Source organism: Dendrobates tinctorius, unplaced genomic scaffold, assembly GCF_039654945.1.
Source record: "Dendrobates tinctorius isolate UK_male_01 unplaced genomic scaffold, ASM3965494v1 ptg000069l, whole genome shotgun sequence".
In the NCBI taxonomy this organism is placed as follows: domain Eukaryota; kingdom Metazoa; phylum Chordata; class Amphibia; order Anura; family Dendrobatidae; genus Dendrobates; species Dendrobates tinctorius.
This window is the reverse complement of record NW_027361737.1, coordinates 5722792-5739159: the sequence shown is the minus strand read 5'-3', so window position 1 is coordinate 5739159 and position 16368 is coordinate 5722792. Positions and strand designations below refer to the sequence as shown.

At 45.0% G+C, this 16368-nt stretch overlaps 1 protein-coding gene across 1 annotated transcript in view; it reads right to left on the bottom strand.

The window, feature by feature from the left end:
- Nucleotides 1–15281: 15281 nt before the first annotated feature.
- Nucleotides 15282–16368, bottom strand: part of LOC141095194 (transmembrane 4 L6 family member 4-like) — a 34978-nt gene continuing 33891 nt past the window's right edge. The window contains exon 5 of the mRNA XM_073581072.1: nt 15282–15553. Within this exon, the coding sequence (XP_073437173.1) occupies nt 15536–15553 (18 nt within the window). The 3' untranslated portion in view covers nt 15282–15535. The remainder of the gene's footprint in view (nt 15554–16368) is intronic.

Here is a 16368-nt window from a genome sequence, read left to right as displayed (position 1 = left end):
TCTCTTTATTTCTCTTCATCTTGCCCAGACCCCATGATGAGCTTTCTCATCCACTGCTCGTCTCTGCAGACCTCTATCTTCTCCATCTTCTGCACCACATCCCCACACGATGCCCTTAAAGATAGCAGTGTCTTTATAATGCTCCTGAATAAAAATATCTCCCCAACTCTGAGCCCTTGAATAATTACCCTTCACTTTATTCCCTGCATAGAATAGGACCCCTCTTATGGTACATGCCCTCCACACGGCCCTTTCCTTTCCATACTGGGCCCCTCTCTTCACACTGGGTTCCCCCTATAGGGCCCAGTCTCCATACTATGCCCCATCATCACACTCCCCCTCCTTGGTATGCTGTGCCCTTACACTGTCCCCCCATGCTACCCCCACGCTACTGAGTCTATTATGTGCCCACTCACCCTTTTCTTCACTCATACTATCTCCTTGCACTATCCCCCTCAATAGTCTCCTCACATGTTTTCCCCCTCTCTTCTCATACATTTACCCTGTCACTTTCCATACTGCCTCCCCACACATCCTTCCAACTCCCCATACTGTCTGCACACATCTCATCACCCTCACTCCCCATACTACTGCATACATTTTCCCCTCCTTATACTGTGTCCGCACCCATACCCCCACTCACCATACTGTGTCTGCACCCATACCCCCACTCACCATACTGTGTCTGCACCCATCCCCCACATACATGCCCCCATCCCACCCCTTCCTCCTCATATTGTGTCTTGAAATTTCTCCCGCTCCCCATATTGTGTCTGCACCTGTCCCTTCTTGCTCCTCAAACTTGTGTTCTCAAATCATCCCCCAGTTACCCAGCCCCATTACACTAAATACCCCATTACAGTAAATCTCCCACAGGCCCGTAACAGTAAATCTCCCCCATACACAGTAAATACTCCCCACAAACACAGTAAATACACCCCACAAACAGTAAATACCTTCACACACGCACACAGTAAATACATCCCCACACAGTAAATACACCCACACACACAGTAATATCCCCCTACACAGTATATACAGCAGATTAATTCTATATCTGCAGGTTAATAGCATTATCTGACCAGTTCACTTTGTCTCTTTACTTTTTTGTGTTATTTGTTAATGTTTTTTGTGCTAAATTCTTCAAAATGGCACATGTGGTTCTTGAATTTTGCGCAACATGAAAAATATACATTAATTTTGTCTTTAATTTTATTTTGTGACTTTTAGGCCTCATTCTCACATCCGTGTTTAAACATATACGTGAAAAAATGGTAATGTGTCATCAGTGTTTTGGATCAGTGTGGTCCTTATGTGTGGTCCTTATGTCCGTTTTTACCATCAGTATGCAATCAGCATTTTTCACGGATGGATAAATAAATGACGAAGTTTCTCCTATACTTTGCAATGTTAAATATGCACAGCATGACACAATGAAGCCATCCCTGGGCTTTATATGATTTTCATGGACCAATAGACATTGTAAGAAGGCGTCAGGTAAAGTGTTTGACAGCGTGTATGTATCACTAAGGTGGCTGGTATCAGTGATAAAAATCCTGAGAAGTCTGGAGCAGTATCACTAGTTTACTGAGTAGTTTGTTTTGAGTAAATTTGGGGTCAGGGATTTAGCTGTCACCAGAAAGCCTAGTTGGGAAAGGTCGTTCCCATACTCCTGCCTGGACCCTACAGGCCTCAAAAAAAGGCAGCTGAGATAGTTCAGAGTGTGTTCTATGTGGTCTGTGTTGGAGGTGAACAGTTGTGTTTGTTAGTGAAAGCATTTAAAGTTGCTCGAGCTCCTATTGTTTGCTACACAATGATTGGTAAGACCATTAAATTTACTTTGTTCTGCCTTGCCTGAAGAAAAGACTGTTTAAGTTATATCGTATTGTGCTGAAGAAAGCAATTTTACTTGAAGTGCGGAAAAAAGCAAAATAAATGTTACTTTGTGCTTGAACCAATACCTGTGCCTGTGCTGAAATTAGTGCCTAATAAGCTTGCTGCCTCAGGGTAATCCTTGACACTGATCTCTCCTTCAAGCCACATATCCAAGCCCTTTCTACTTCCTGCTGACTTCAACTCAAAAACATTTTCTCAACCAAGAATCTGCAAAAACCCTAGTCCATGCCCTCATCATCTCCCGCCTCGACTACTGCAACCTCTAACTCTGTGGCCTCACCTCTAACACTCTTGCACCCCTCCAATCTATTCTAAACTCCACTGCCCAACTAATCCATCTGTCCCCCCGCTGTTCCCCGGCCTCTCCCCTGTCATTCCCTGCACTGGCTCCCAATTACACAAAAAGTTCAAAACTCTAACCATGGCATTCAAAGCCATTCACAACCTGCACCCTCCATGCATCTGTGACCTCGTCTCCCTGTACTTACCTGCACGCAACCTCTGATCCTCACAATATCTCCTTCTTGACGCCCCTCTTATCTCCTGTTCCCACAATTGCATACAAGATTTCTCCTACGCATCACTCGTACTCTGGAACTCTCTACCACAACATATCAGACTCTCGCCTACTGTAGAAACCTTCAAAAAGTGTCACTGAGTGACTCGACCCAATGGATGGTCGGTCAGCTAATGGTACAATACTCATACAATGGGGATGGTATAGGTGAGAGGATGGCCCTACTGTCATGATCCATGCTGGATCATGACAGATAAAATGCACTAGTAACCTTTTTTTCTTTTACTTAAGCTGTGGTGCTTAAAGATAGTTTTGCCCCCAGTGGCCATTAGGGTCATGGCACTGTGGTGGTTTCAGTTCTAGTTTTGCCCCCGGTGGCCGTTAGGGTCATTGCACTCTGGTTTCTTTAGTTTAGTGCATGTGATTATAAAGCAGGTGTGATTGCTCTGGCTCTGCTATAAAAGAGTGTCAGGTGTTGCAATCACTGTTGGTGATAGTGTTCATTTCCAACCATCCTTGGTGGAGAAAGGAGCTAGAGAGAGTTCCTTGCAGCACAGTCAGAGTCCTGGTGTGGAAGGAGTCAGAGGGGATTTCCTTGCAGCTCTGACAGAGCTTGGTGGCAGCTATTCAGGAGGAAAGCAGCATTCTGGTGGTGGACTCTGTTGCTGGGAGCAAGAGCAACAGAGCAAAGCTAAGTGGTGTTTCCCTGTTTGTATTTTTCCCTGGTGTGTATTAGTACAGTGGTGGGGCCAGTGCCTGCACCACCCAGCTCCCTAGCAAGGGACAGGTGTAGGGTGTGCTAGGGTGACAGGTTCCAGCTCGGCGACAGGAGAGGAGCCTGTAAAGGGAATGTTAGGAGTGTGAGGGACACTGACTAAGGGGAGTGCACGTCCCCGTTCTCCATCGCAGGGCCCACCGTTGTAACTGTTTCCCCTTCCCCCGTGTCTTGTCTTAGTTACCGGCCTGCGGGTCGTGTCACACAGGACAGTTACACGTGCCGTGTCTTATTGTCTTAGTTACCGGCCTGCAGGTCGTGTCACACAAGACGGGTCCACGTGACACCTACCAATAGCGAATGAGGGATGGTCACCACCTGAGCCTGTCCCTGCACACACTTAACACCCTATGCAGGTACTCCCCCCCGCCTTTGTCAGGATACCTCGTCCCTAGTAGTCACCTATTACTGTCCTGGCTAGTGCACTTGCCGGCAAGGAGCACTAGTCTCACCTCGGCAAAATAATACACACAGGAGGAAGTGACAAACACCAAAGGGACAAGGTAACAAAAACACCACACTTAGCTTATGTACACCACTGCTAAGCTCCACACCGCAGATAGCAACAGCAACTGGACTCCAAACACCAGATGTGGCTGACACAAGACAGTTGCTCCTGCTAGGCAGGTCTCCAGAAAGGAACTGTATCGCGAACAGTCAGATGGCACACCAGGTGACCTTTTAATGGATGGTGGGAGTGGTCACCACCTGCATCAGCTGACCCAGCAGCACTGCAGTAACACCAAATTGCCAGAGGGGTAAAAACTTACATTAGCCCCCGATGGTCTAAAAGGAAAAAAACATTTAACTGAGAGGAACCAGAGCTGCCACAAACTCAAAAATGGATTGTGACAGTACCCACCTTTCAATGAGGGGCCTCTGGACCTTCAACACCGGACCTCACCAGAAAATGACATATGGTGAGGATGCCTCGATCCACCAGAGTTCACTTCAGCAGTCACCTGACCCTCCTACGGTATTGTCACCTCCATCGAACGTAGCCCGATAGAGGTGACAATACCGTAGGCTCCGGAGCCGCCAGAAATCTCCAGAGTGCCAAACTGTGGAATAAGTTGTGTACATGCATTACTGGGGGTAACTCCAGCTGGAAAGTCCCCGGGCCGAGAATGGCCGACACTCGATATGGCCCAATCACCCTAGAACTCCAGGTCCCAGTAGCACACTTCCACCTGATGTTTTTGGTGGACACCTGTAGCGGTGGCAAGTGGGGTTCATATTTGTGGGGTTGATGTCACCTTTGTATTGTCAGGTGACATCAAGCTCATGGATTACGTATGGAGAGGCGTCTATAAGACACCTATCCATTGCTAATCCTATAGTTATATGGTAAATTAAGACACAGCCAGAATAAAGTCCTTTATTAGAAATAAAAAATAAATAACTACTAATAACTACTAAATAATTACTTTTTTATTTAAAAATAATAAACACAGTTATTCTAACCAAATGCCTAATTTCACTAAAGCCCTCGTCTCCTGTATTAAAACAAAATTAAAAACAACCATATCCCTCACCTCTCCATCCTGTCCCACACTATAATCCATGTTTGGGGATAAACAGTTTTCAACCTGGATGGTGCCAAGATGCGACTTTCCAGGCTGAGGACCACTGGTGACTGAAATGCTGCGAGCGCAGTGATGTCATAAAGGTTACCTCCGGTCACTGAGGCTGCGTTCCTAGTCGGGCTGAACTGTGATGACCTCGGTGAGATCCCCGCTAGCACCGTGAGACTTTTCATGGCCAAAGTGGACATGCGTTTATGTGCTGCATGTATACGAACTTAAACCAAGCTCAAACCAAGCTCAATTTTTGTGTTTTTTCTTTGTAGTTTTGCATTTTGTGCAAATCAGGGAGTGGCCTCCCTCCCTTGAGCTGGAAATTACATTTATAAGCTTTCCTAGGCTGGTGTCCACAGGTACTTTGTCTGCCCTTTTTCACACACTGAGGTCAACTCTAACACATGGTAAAGTTTTTAATATTAAACAGAGTGGGACCATCCCAATCAGGGTCACCTTGCCGAAGGTGGGATGGCTTTTATGCTATTTTTGATCAAAAACAGTGTTATTAAGAACTCTGTGTTATTTAAATGCACTTTTTCTTTTTACTTATTTAGTTTCAGCAGGGTTTATATTCATTTTTCTTCTTGCATGTTTTGCATGAGACATACAGGTATGACTAGTTTCAGCTGTCTTAAACCTGTATGCCCATAATAATAGCTCAAATGAGATGACAGATTCCCTTTAAAGGCGTTGTCTGGACTCAGACGAAACTTCTGCGTTGATGTGACTGCATATAAGTAATTTATAACGTTTCGGATATATATGCTGAATACACTCCTGTGCTTCTCCCAACTGTCTTCTATTGAGTGAATCGATTGAGACTAGTCGTCACATGACCGCCCACCCGCAAGATGAATTGTGATAGTGTGCACATCGCACATTGTGATAATTCGGCATTCTTCCTTCACATAGAGTGACTGCAGACTTTTCTTCTGAGACTGGACATATAACTCACTGGTTTTGGTGGACCTGCTGATCATCTATTACATGTGGGCCTATATGTTGTGTTGAGAAGGATCAGGCAGGTTCCTTTTGATCCTTTTGTTTTTCCAGAAGATAAACTGTTGCCAGTGGTGTCTGGAAAAGGCTTACTCCTCACTGTCTATTAAACAAACACGTATGCTCGGGTGTGCCGAGAGTGCATATGCCTAAAGTAGCTTTAGGGTATGTGCACACGTTGCAGATTGCTGTGCAGAATTTCCTACGCGGAATCTGCATCTCTTGGCAGAATCCACAGGTCAAAATCTGCACATTTTTTATGCGGATTTCCTATGGATTTATTGCGGATTTGGCATGTGTTTTTACACCTGCGGATTCCTATAATGGAATGGGTGTAAAAACGCTGCGGAATCCGCAAAAAGAATTGACATGCTGCGGGAAAAAAACTGTTGCGTTTCTGCGCTGATTTTTCCGCAGCATGTGCACAGCGTTTTTTTCCCCCATAGAAAAACATTGTACTGTAAATCACTTGCGGATCCGCAGCAAATCCGCAATGTGTGCACATACCCTTAGGTCAATAAAACAGCTATATCAAAACCTTGTATTGTTATGATATGGTGTTTCCTGATAGTATTTGAATAGAAATCTCCTTGACATAACCAATCAAAAATTCCTGATATACTTACTTATCAATGTGCAGCTGCAGTTACTCTGTGTTTATTATTATAGTTATTTTTTGTGGTATTACCCAACCAGCAGATTCCTATGTAGTGAAATTTTTATTGGATAAAACACAATCACACATGTTGCTATTTATATAAAAACAAATAAATATTGTTCTCATGTGTTACATGTAGGAGCCCTCCGGAGAGGGATGTCATGAAGGAGTGTGAGTATAATAAAAGATAGATTGAGGTTCCAAGGTCACGATCATTAAAGCACAAGCAACTTATTAACAAGCCGCTGACGAAGAAAAACAATGGAGCAGTTGTATTCTGCAGCCCAATGTAAATGTAGGGAACTATTCATGCTTCCAACAGACTACAACTGTTTGTGGCAGAAATGATATGCAGAAGTAGCACTGCTACTACTGGACACATGGATGACACACTGACGGTAAAAATGGACACATGGACCAGACCCTGATGACACATTCATCCAATTCACATATGTGTTCAAATATGGACATGGGAATGAGGCCTAATGCAAAGTTGTGAGTGTCCCATTTACCTTTTTTGCTATATTCAGCAGGACTTTTTCTATGGTGAGCAACACCTCTGCAAATAAGGCTACTAATCAAGCTCACAGATTCAGCAATGGACACTGAGTGTGAATAGTGTTCAGTTTCAATCCTCTGTTTTCTATAAGAATGGACCGGGCATGTTTCCAGTTTTTCCTCTACATGTAGATTCAAAAGCTCTACATTTTTTCCCCACACGGGTATTCAAATAATTTCTGCCTCTGCTTTCTTGATATGCGAGTCTAATTTCTATGTAACTTTTATATTCAAATTTTTTTTAACATCAGTATAAATGTCTGTTTTTCACCTTTTTTAGGCATAAGGACAATGAGTCTTAGGTGAGTTTTTGATGCTGCATATTTTTGCAAAGCAAATATGTGCCCGTTTTACGGTTCCCACAAAGTGGAAAAGATTCATACAAAATGCCCACTGTGCTTCTTTTTGCATAAACTGACCTGTGGTGTGTTTTTGAAGTCCACATGCCAGTATCTCTTGCAGGAAAGCCAGTAGCGTAGCTACCAGGGGCCAGAGGGTGCGGTCGCCTCGGTCCCTGTTCTTAGGAGGGGTCCACCACGGGGAGCCCACCCAGAGCTACATTAGCCTTAACTATATCGGAGTGCACAGTGTGCCGATATGGTTAAGATAGGGTTGCCCAGTATGCGGCTCGCTGCCGAGTCCCTTTTCACTGTAATCAGATATATTTACTTTTCTTAGACGTGAACACAGCTGACCAACACTGCAGCGCAGGGAGGTAGGGGAGCGCTCAACATCTCCCCGCCATGACGTGCAGTGGAGAGATGAGGTCGCACACTGCTGTCCTCATCACTCTGCTGCTGTGACCACTGAGCTGCAGAGGTGGCAAGGAAGCATTGTGCTTGCATATTAAGGGTCAGTGGGGAAAATTGTGAGAGGCTGCACCTTAGAGTTGGTCCATGAATCTAACACAGTCTCCTCTGAAGGTCTGCATTGGATCCAGAAGCAATTCCTGCTCCATTTTAGAAATCACAGGACCACTGCAACCTGTGATAGCCTGCAGTGGTAAGGTGAGTAGAGGAGAGAGTCATCAGATGGCATGCATATTAGCCCGTTAAAGAGCAAGTTCATCTTTCTGCCCACACAGCATAGCTGATCTGGATCTGCTGAGACCTAGATTCATCCTGACACTCAGCGATCACTAGGACAGGAGAAGGAAGCACTGTAATTGCTCCTTAAACTGCATGCATAGTGATGTTCATCAGGAAGGCAGAGATGGTAATAACCCATCTCTGCACTCTCAGAAGGTTCCCGCTTCTGTAGCTGCATGATATCCTGACTTATCTGACATTTTAAGACTGAGCATTTCACAAGTAATTATAAAAAAGTGTTTTGTTTTGTTATTGAGTGGTATTGCAAAGTGCAGACCAGCGCCGCCATCAGGGCATTACTGCCCTGACTGGTGTATGGGGCCCGGTGGGCAGAGGGGGCCCGCATCGGGCCCCGTCTCATCAGCTCACCGGGCCCTACTGGCAGGCTAAACCAGGCCCTAGTGGCAGTTCAACTCTATTGACGTGTGGGCCCGTCAATAGTTAACAGCCGCAAGCTAATCGGAGGCTGGCAGCGAACGTCAGCCGCAGCGCACACGTCGCCGGTATCTGACGTCATTGTCATTCGCCGGCAAGTGTGCGCTTCAGCTGTGTGGAGGGAGCTTTGCCGCAGGAGCGTGGCAAGGTAAGGAGAACATGTTTTTTTTTATTTTATTGTTATTGAAAGCAGCAAGCCACGGGCAGAATGTGAGACACGGGCAGAATGGACATGGAGGCAGAATATGAGACACGGGGGCAGAATGTGAGACATGGGGGCAGAATGTGAGACACGGGGGAAGAATGGACATGGGGCAGAATGTGAGACACGGGGGCAGAATGTGAGACATGGGGGCAGAATATGAGACACGGGGGCAGAATGGACATGGGGCAGAATGTGAGACACGGCAGAATATGAGACAAGGGGGCAGAATGGACATGGGGCATAATGTGAGACACGGGGGCAGAATGGACATGGGCAGAATGTGAGACACGGGCGCAGAATGTGATAGTGTAACACGGGGACAGAGAATGTGAGACACGGGGGCAGAATGTGACATAGAGACACAGGAGGGGGCAGAATGTGAGACACAAGGGCAGAATGTGAGACATGGGGGGCAGAATGTGACAGTGAGACACAGGAGGGGGCAGAATGTGAGACACGGGAAGAATGTGAGACAAGGGGCAGAATGTGACAGTGAGACACCGGAGGGGGCAGAATGTTAGACACGGGGGAAGAATGGACACGGGAGCAGAATGTGAGACCAAGGAGGGGGCAAAATATGAAAGTGAGACACAGGAGGGGGCAGAATGTGAGACACGGGGCAGAATGTGACAGTGAGACACAAGAGGGGCAGAATGGAGACGGGGCAGAATATGACAGTGAGACACAGGAGGGGGCAGAATGGATATGGGGCAGAATATGAGTGAGACACAGGAGGGGGCAGAATGTGACAGTGAGACACAGGAGGGGGCAGAATGGACATGGGGCAGAATGTGAGACACGGTGGCAGAATGTGACAGTGAGACACAGGAGAGGGCAGAATGTGAGACATAGGAGGGGGCAGGATGCGAGCACAGGGGGCAGGATGGGAGACATGATGCAGGATCATGGGGTAGGGTGGATACGATGTAGACAGATGGGGCAGAATCGGGAAATCATATATATGGGGGCAAAATGAACACTCATGAGGGCAGGATGAGAGAACATATGGCTGGAGCCAGGAATGAGACACACAAGGGCCAGGATGGGGATACTATTATCATAGGGGCTAATTAAGGGATATTATTACTGCAGTGATGTATTTATTTTATTTTTTGAGGATACTGTTTTAAATGGGGGAGGTCCTGTTACTGTGCAGAGCAACACTATGTCACCTGTTGTGAGTTCATTTTCCCCTTCACCGTTGATGTCTGATGAACTCCCTCTTCTGGTGAAGGAAGGTAGTGAGGCTGATTACCAAACACCTGATCTGGTAGATGATGACTGGGTAATAGGAACTGCTGACTGGATATAAGGCAGCCGACACCCTTCTGAGTCGCTGGTGATTTCTCTGCTGGATTCTTGGAGTCCAGTCTGATTCCTGCTTCCCAAAGATAAGTTTTTGCTCTGCTATTGAACTTATTAGCTTTGTTTTGTTTACCTTGCTTTTTGGAGTTCAGCCATCCCCGGTCGGGGGTGTGCTGAGTTCCATTTTTGTCTCTGTTCAGTTTGTCTCTTTGCTCTGTCTTCAGAATTTACCTGAGTGCTGATATAGTCTTTTTGAAGTCCTAGCGACTTCATGGCCTGTTTTTCCTATCAGACGGTTGGGACATTTTTTGGTAGGGTTTTTTTTATGGATTGCAGACAGAAGCTTTTCTATCCTGTCCTTTTTAGTTAGCTTGGGCCCCATCGTTTGCTCAACCTATCTTTCTATCTGTGTTAGTGTTTTCATCTTGCTTCACCGTCATTATATGTTGGGGGCTGCCTATTGCTTTGGGGTCTGCTCTGGGGCAGTTTAGATTTCCCCTTTCTTTACTCCTATTTAGTTCTCCGGCTGTGATCGAGGGGTCTAGGCATCGTAGGAACCCCCCCCACGGCTACAGTTAGTTGTTGTGGATAGGATCAGGGGTCTGCAATCCAATAGCTACCAACCTCTCCGGTTTTCTGGACTTAGCTTGCATTTTTGTTTTTTCCTCCTTCGGTGACTCAATCATAACAGAATCACCAGACCGACTCAAAAGGGCGTCGGCTGCCTTATATCCAGTCAGCAGTTCCTGTTACCCAGTCATCATCTACCAGATCAGGTGTTTGGTAATCAGCCTCACTACCTTCCTTCACCAGAAGAGGGAGTTCATCAGACATCGACGGTGAAGGGGAAAATGAACTCACAACAGTACCTCCCCCTTGAGGAGGGGTCACCGAACCCTCATCCACGCCACCAGGGCGACCAGGATGGGCCCGATGAAAGGCACGAACCAATCTTTCGGCATGAATATCGGATGCAGGGACCCAAGAATTATCCTCCTGGCCATACCGCAGATCCTAGGGTACTCAATAGCAGGAAAGAATTGTAAAAAAAAAAAAAAGTTTGTCAGAATATTTTTTTTTTTGTGTATATTTTTTCCTCTGTCTCTGAGGCCGCAGGGGGAATTTTTCTTCTTTCTCAATGGAGATGAAGCAATTGTCTGATCGTGTGGAGCAGCTCACTGCTGATGTGCGGGGAATTTCCGCCTATCTTGCTCATTCACAAGCTGCTGAACCAACATCAAGTCGTGGTCCTTACTGACCACAAGAATTTGATTTACCTGGAGTCGGCCAAACGCTTGAATCCTAGACAGGCTAGGTGGGCCTTGATTTTCACACATTTTGATTTTGTGGTCTCTTTTCATCCGGGCACTAAGAATGCCAAGGCAGACGCCCTCTCAAGGAGTTTCTTTGCTGATTCTCCTGTTGTGACCAAGCCTGCTACCATCTTAGGTGAGGGGCTAGTTCTTTCTGCCATCTCGCCCGATTTGAGACGTGTTCTGGAAGAGTTTCAGGAGGACAAACCTGAGCATTGTGCCATTGGAAAATTGTATGTTCCTGACCAGTGGAGGAAGAGAGTGATGTCTGAAGTTCATTGCTCTGCATTGGCTGGTCATCCAGGTATTTTTGGTACTAGAGATTTGGTGAGTCGGTCTTTTTGGTGGCCCGCCTTGTCTCGTGATGTCAAGAATTTTGTGCAGTCCTGTGGGACTTGCTCTCGGTCTAAACCTTGTTCTCGCTCTAGTGGGTTGTTGATGCCTTTGCCGGTGCCCAGGAGGCCATGGACCCATATTTCAATGGATTTTATCTCTGATATGCCTGTCTCAGAGAATGACTGTTATTTGGGTGATTTGTGATAGATTCTCTAAGATGGTCCATCTTGTACCACTCCCTAAGTTGCCATCTTCCTCAGAGTTGGTGCCCTTGTTTTTGCAACAGATGGTTCGCTTGCACGGGATTCCTGAGAACATTGTATCTGACAGAGGAGTTCAGTTTGTGTCTAGATTTTGGAGGACTTTCTGTTCCAAGCTGGGAATTCAGTTGTCCTTCTCCTCTGCGTTTCACCCTCAGACCAATGGGCAGACGGAGAGAACAAACCAGACTTTGGAGTCATATTTGAGATGTTTTATTTCTGCTGATCCGGATGATTGGGTTTCATTTTTGCCCTTGGCCGAATTTGCTTTAAATAATAGAGCTAGTTCTGCCACTTTGATGTCACCTTTTTTTTTGTAACTTTGAGTTTCATCCTCGATTCTCTTCAGGGCAGGTGGAGCCTGCTGCCTGCCCAGGTGTTGACACTGTGGTGGAGAGAATGCACCAGATCTGGGACCAAGTGGTGGATAAGTTGTCTCTCTCCCAGGAAAAGGTCCAGCGGTTTTCCAACCAGCATAGGACCATTGGTCCCCAGTTTAAGGTGGGTGATATGGTTTGGTTGTCATCAAAGAATATCGCTATGAAGGTGGCTTCTCCAAAGTTTAAACCTAGATTTATTGGACCTTACAAGATTTTGGAGATTCTTAATCCAGTCTCTTTTCGATTGGCTCTACCTGTTACATTTAAGATCCATAATGTGTTTCATAAGTCTCTGTTAAAGAGGTTTGTTGAGCCAGTAGTTTCTGTAGTGGCACCTCCTGACCCGGTATTGGTTGAAGGTAATGTGGAATATGAGGTTGAGAAGATACTGGATTCTCGCCTGGCTAGACGGAGACTCCAGTATTTGGTTAAATGGAAGGGTTATGGCCAGGAGGATAATTCTTGGGTCCCTGCATCCGATATTCATGCCGAAAGATTGGTTCATGCCTTTCATCGGGCCCATCCTGATCGCCCTGGTGGCATGGATGAGGGTTCGGTGACCCCTCCTCAAGGGGGAGGTACTGTTGTGAGTTCATTTTCCCCTTCACTGTCGATGTCTGATGAACTCCCTCTTCTGGTGAAGGAAGGTAGTGAGGCTGATTACCAAACACCTGATCTGGTAGATGATGACTGGGTAACAGGAACTGCTGACTGGATATAAGCAGCCGACGCCCTTCTGAGTCACTGGTGATTTCTCTGCTGGATTCTTGGAGTCCAGTCTGATTCCTGCTTCCCAAAGATAAGTTTTTGCTCTGCTATTGAACTTATTAGTTTTGTTTTGTTTACCTTGTTTTTTGGAGTTCAGCATCCCCGGTCGGGGGTGTGCTGAGTTCCATTTTTGTCTCTGTTCAGTTTGTCTCTTTGCTCTGTCTTCAGAATTTACCTGAGTGCTGATATAGTCTTTTTGAAGTCCTAGCGACTTCAGGGCCTGTTTTTCCTATCAGACGGTTGGGACATTTTTTGGTAGGGTTTTTTATGGATTGCAGACAGCAGCTTTTCTATCCTGTCCTTTTTAGATAGCTTGGGCCCCATCATTTGCTCAACCTATCTTTCTATCTGTGTTAGTGTTTTCATCTTGCTTCACCATCATTATATGTTGGGGGCTGCCTATTGCTTTGGGGTCTGCTCTGGGGCAGTTTAGATTTCCCCTTTCTTTCTTTAGGCCTATTTAGTTCTCCGGCTGTGATCGAGGGGTCTAGGGCATCGTAGGAACCCCCCACGGCTACTGTTAGTTGTTGTGGATAGGATCAGGGGTCTGCAATCCGATAGCTACCAACCTCTCCGGTTTTTTGGACTTAGCTTGTATTTTTGTTTTTTCCTCCTTCGGTGACTCAATCATAACAGTCACCTTTTTTTCTTCATCTTGTGTAGTGTAGAAGGTGGAAAAAATTAAGTAATGTGTTCTGCAAGTGGAGCTCTAGATAACTGTGTTATTTCCTGCAGAGACGAGCCCTGGCTGGAAGACGTGATGGCGGTCTGTGCTGGATGAAAGATGAAAAGCGAAGCTGAAGGACTTCACCTAGAGATGTCACTGGTGAGTCAGTGTGTTATCTGTACAATGACACTATACACTATATACAGAGTGCCTGTGTGCAATGTCACCAGTGATCACTGTATTAACTGTGCACTGACACTATACACTATATAGAGTTCCTGTGCACATTGTCACCAGTGATCACTGTATTACCTGTACATTGGCACTATATATAGAGGTCCTGTGCATAATGTCACCAGTGATCACTGTATTACCTGTACACAAACACTGCATAGTAAGTACAGATCTCTTGTGTATTTTGGCACTTATGGTGATACTGGTTTTTTTTTTATTAATAATCAGTATTGTAGTATTCAGTAATATGTGGTATGGGCATAGTGTGGTGGTATTTGTCCCTTGTATGTGCTATTATTCTGTCACTGTGGTGGCAATATGTGGTCTCGTCATGGTGTGGCTGTATTTGTTCCTTGTATGTGGTATTATTGGTCACCAGGTGGTGATATGGTGTCTGGTCATGGTGCAGTGGTATTTGTCCCTTTGGATGTGATATTATTGGTCATTTTAAAAATTGAAAAATAAAAAATATACCTAAATTGTATTGGATATTTTAACAAATGTTTAATAGGTTAGAGTAGAGTAGGGCCTGCCCAAAAGAGTCTACCTTGTCATGGTGGCAGATTTAAAAAATCTGTTTGGCAAAACAAGAGCTGTTGGCTATGTTTCGTGATCTGGAGATGGAAACTGTTAATGTGTGATTGGTGAGAAGTGGAGTTTTTCCAAGAGAGAGCAGTGGGACTGTGGACAGTTCGAGGGGGGAGGGCTGAGCTGGAGTGGAGCCTGGGCGGAGTCTCAAGGGGACCTCTAAAATTTTGCCAGTATGGGGCCCCAAAATTCCTAGTGGTAGCCCTGGTGCTGACAACTGTGCTTTCAATAGAGATGTGGCTACAGAATAGCAAAGTGCCAAAGAGCACCCTTTTGTCATATACTTAGCTATTCATATCCTTAGGCACACTGTATTATTATACTTTCTGGTCCATCACAGAAATAGTTTGAGTTGAGTAATTTTTCATAGAACTACCGGTACGCCCTGAACTATCTTATCTTATTGAGATATCAGGATGTGCAAATATTGCAGCTTCAAAAAATGGCAATGACCACTGTACCGTAGACCTGATAGACAGAAGCCACTCGTGTAACTAAAGCTGGTCATATAAATGGAGCAGAAATAAATCATAGCCATAATAACTAACTTCATATAAGTCGTAGTGATATCTTCTTTGCCACATTTATACATCTCTCACAGTAGTGGCACTGAGTGCTTGCCAATTCGCAGGGGATGTTCTTTCATATCACAAAATGTTTGTCTTTAATATTAGATTATGGCGCACTTTACAAGGACAGTGATACAAATACAAGATATGTCTAGTCAAAGTCTTACTTTTAATTCAAATAAATACAACAGAAGATGGCAGCCTGTCCTTGCACCAGTTACTCTCTACCTTAGTGACTGGAATACATTTGTACGAATTACAGGAGGAGTAAAGATGGAGGCATTCTACTGTCTGATGAGAAAGTACAGAAGATAATCAGTCAGAGCGGTGACCACACTCTTCATCCTTTGATATCCTTCTATTAGAGGTACATGGTTCATACAGGTATTCAGGCAGATTTAGATTTAGACCGTTCCTTCTCCCTGAGTATTAAAAAAGAAGATAAAATATATCAGTAAGACAATATGGTGTATACATTGACCATGTTTGGAGGAACTTTGCCAGGAATATTTACTTAAACTACGTACAGTTGTGCTCAAAAGTTTATATACCCCAGCAGAATTTTTGCTTTCTCTGCCTTTTTTCACAGAATATGAATAACACCAAAACTTTTTCTCCCTAATAGTTAGTGGTTGGGTGAAGCCATTTATTGTCAAACTACTGTGTTTTCTCTTTTTAAATCATAATGGCAACCCAAAACATCCAAATGACCCTGATCAAAAGTTTACATACCCCTGTGACTTTGGCCTGATAACATGCACATAAGTTGACACAAATGTGTTTGAATGGCTATTAAAGGTAACAACCTCACCTGTGACCTGTTTGCTTGTAATCAGTGTGTGTGCATAAAAGCTGAGTGAATTTCTGGGATCCAGACAGAACCTTGCATCTTTCATCCAGCCACTGACGTTTCTGGATTGTGAGTCATGAGGAAAGCAAAAGAATTGTCAACGGATCTACGGGAAAGGGTAGATGAACTGTATAAATTCGGAAAGGGATACAAAAAGATATCCAAGAAACTGATAATGCCAGTCAGTAGCGTTCAAACTGTGATTAACAAATGGAAAATCAGGGGCTCTGTAAAAGTCAAACCACGGTCAGGTAGATCAAAAAAATTTCGTCCACAGCTTCCAGGAAAATTGTTTGGGATGCAAAGAAAAACCCACAAATAATACCAGATGAAATACTGGACTCTCTGAAAACTAGCAATGTGTCTGTTTCAAGATGCACAATAAGG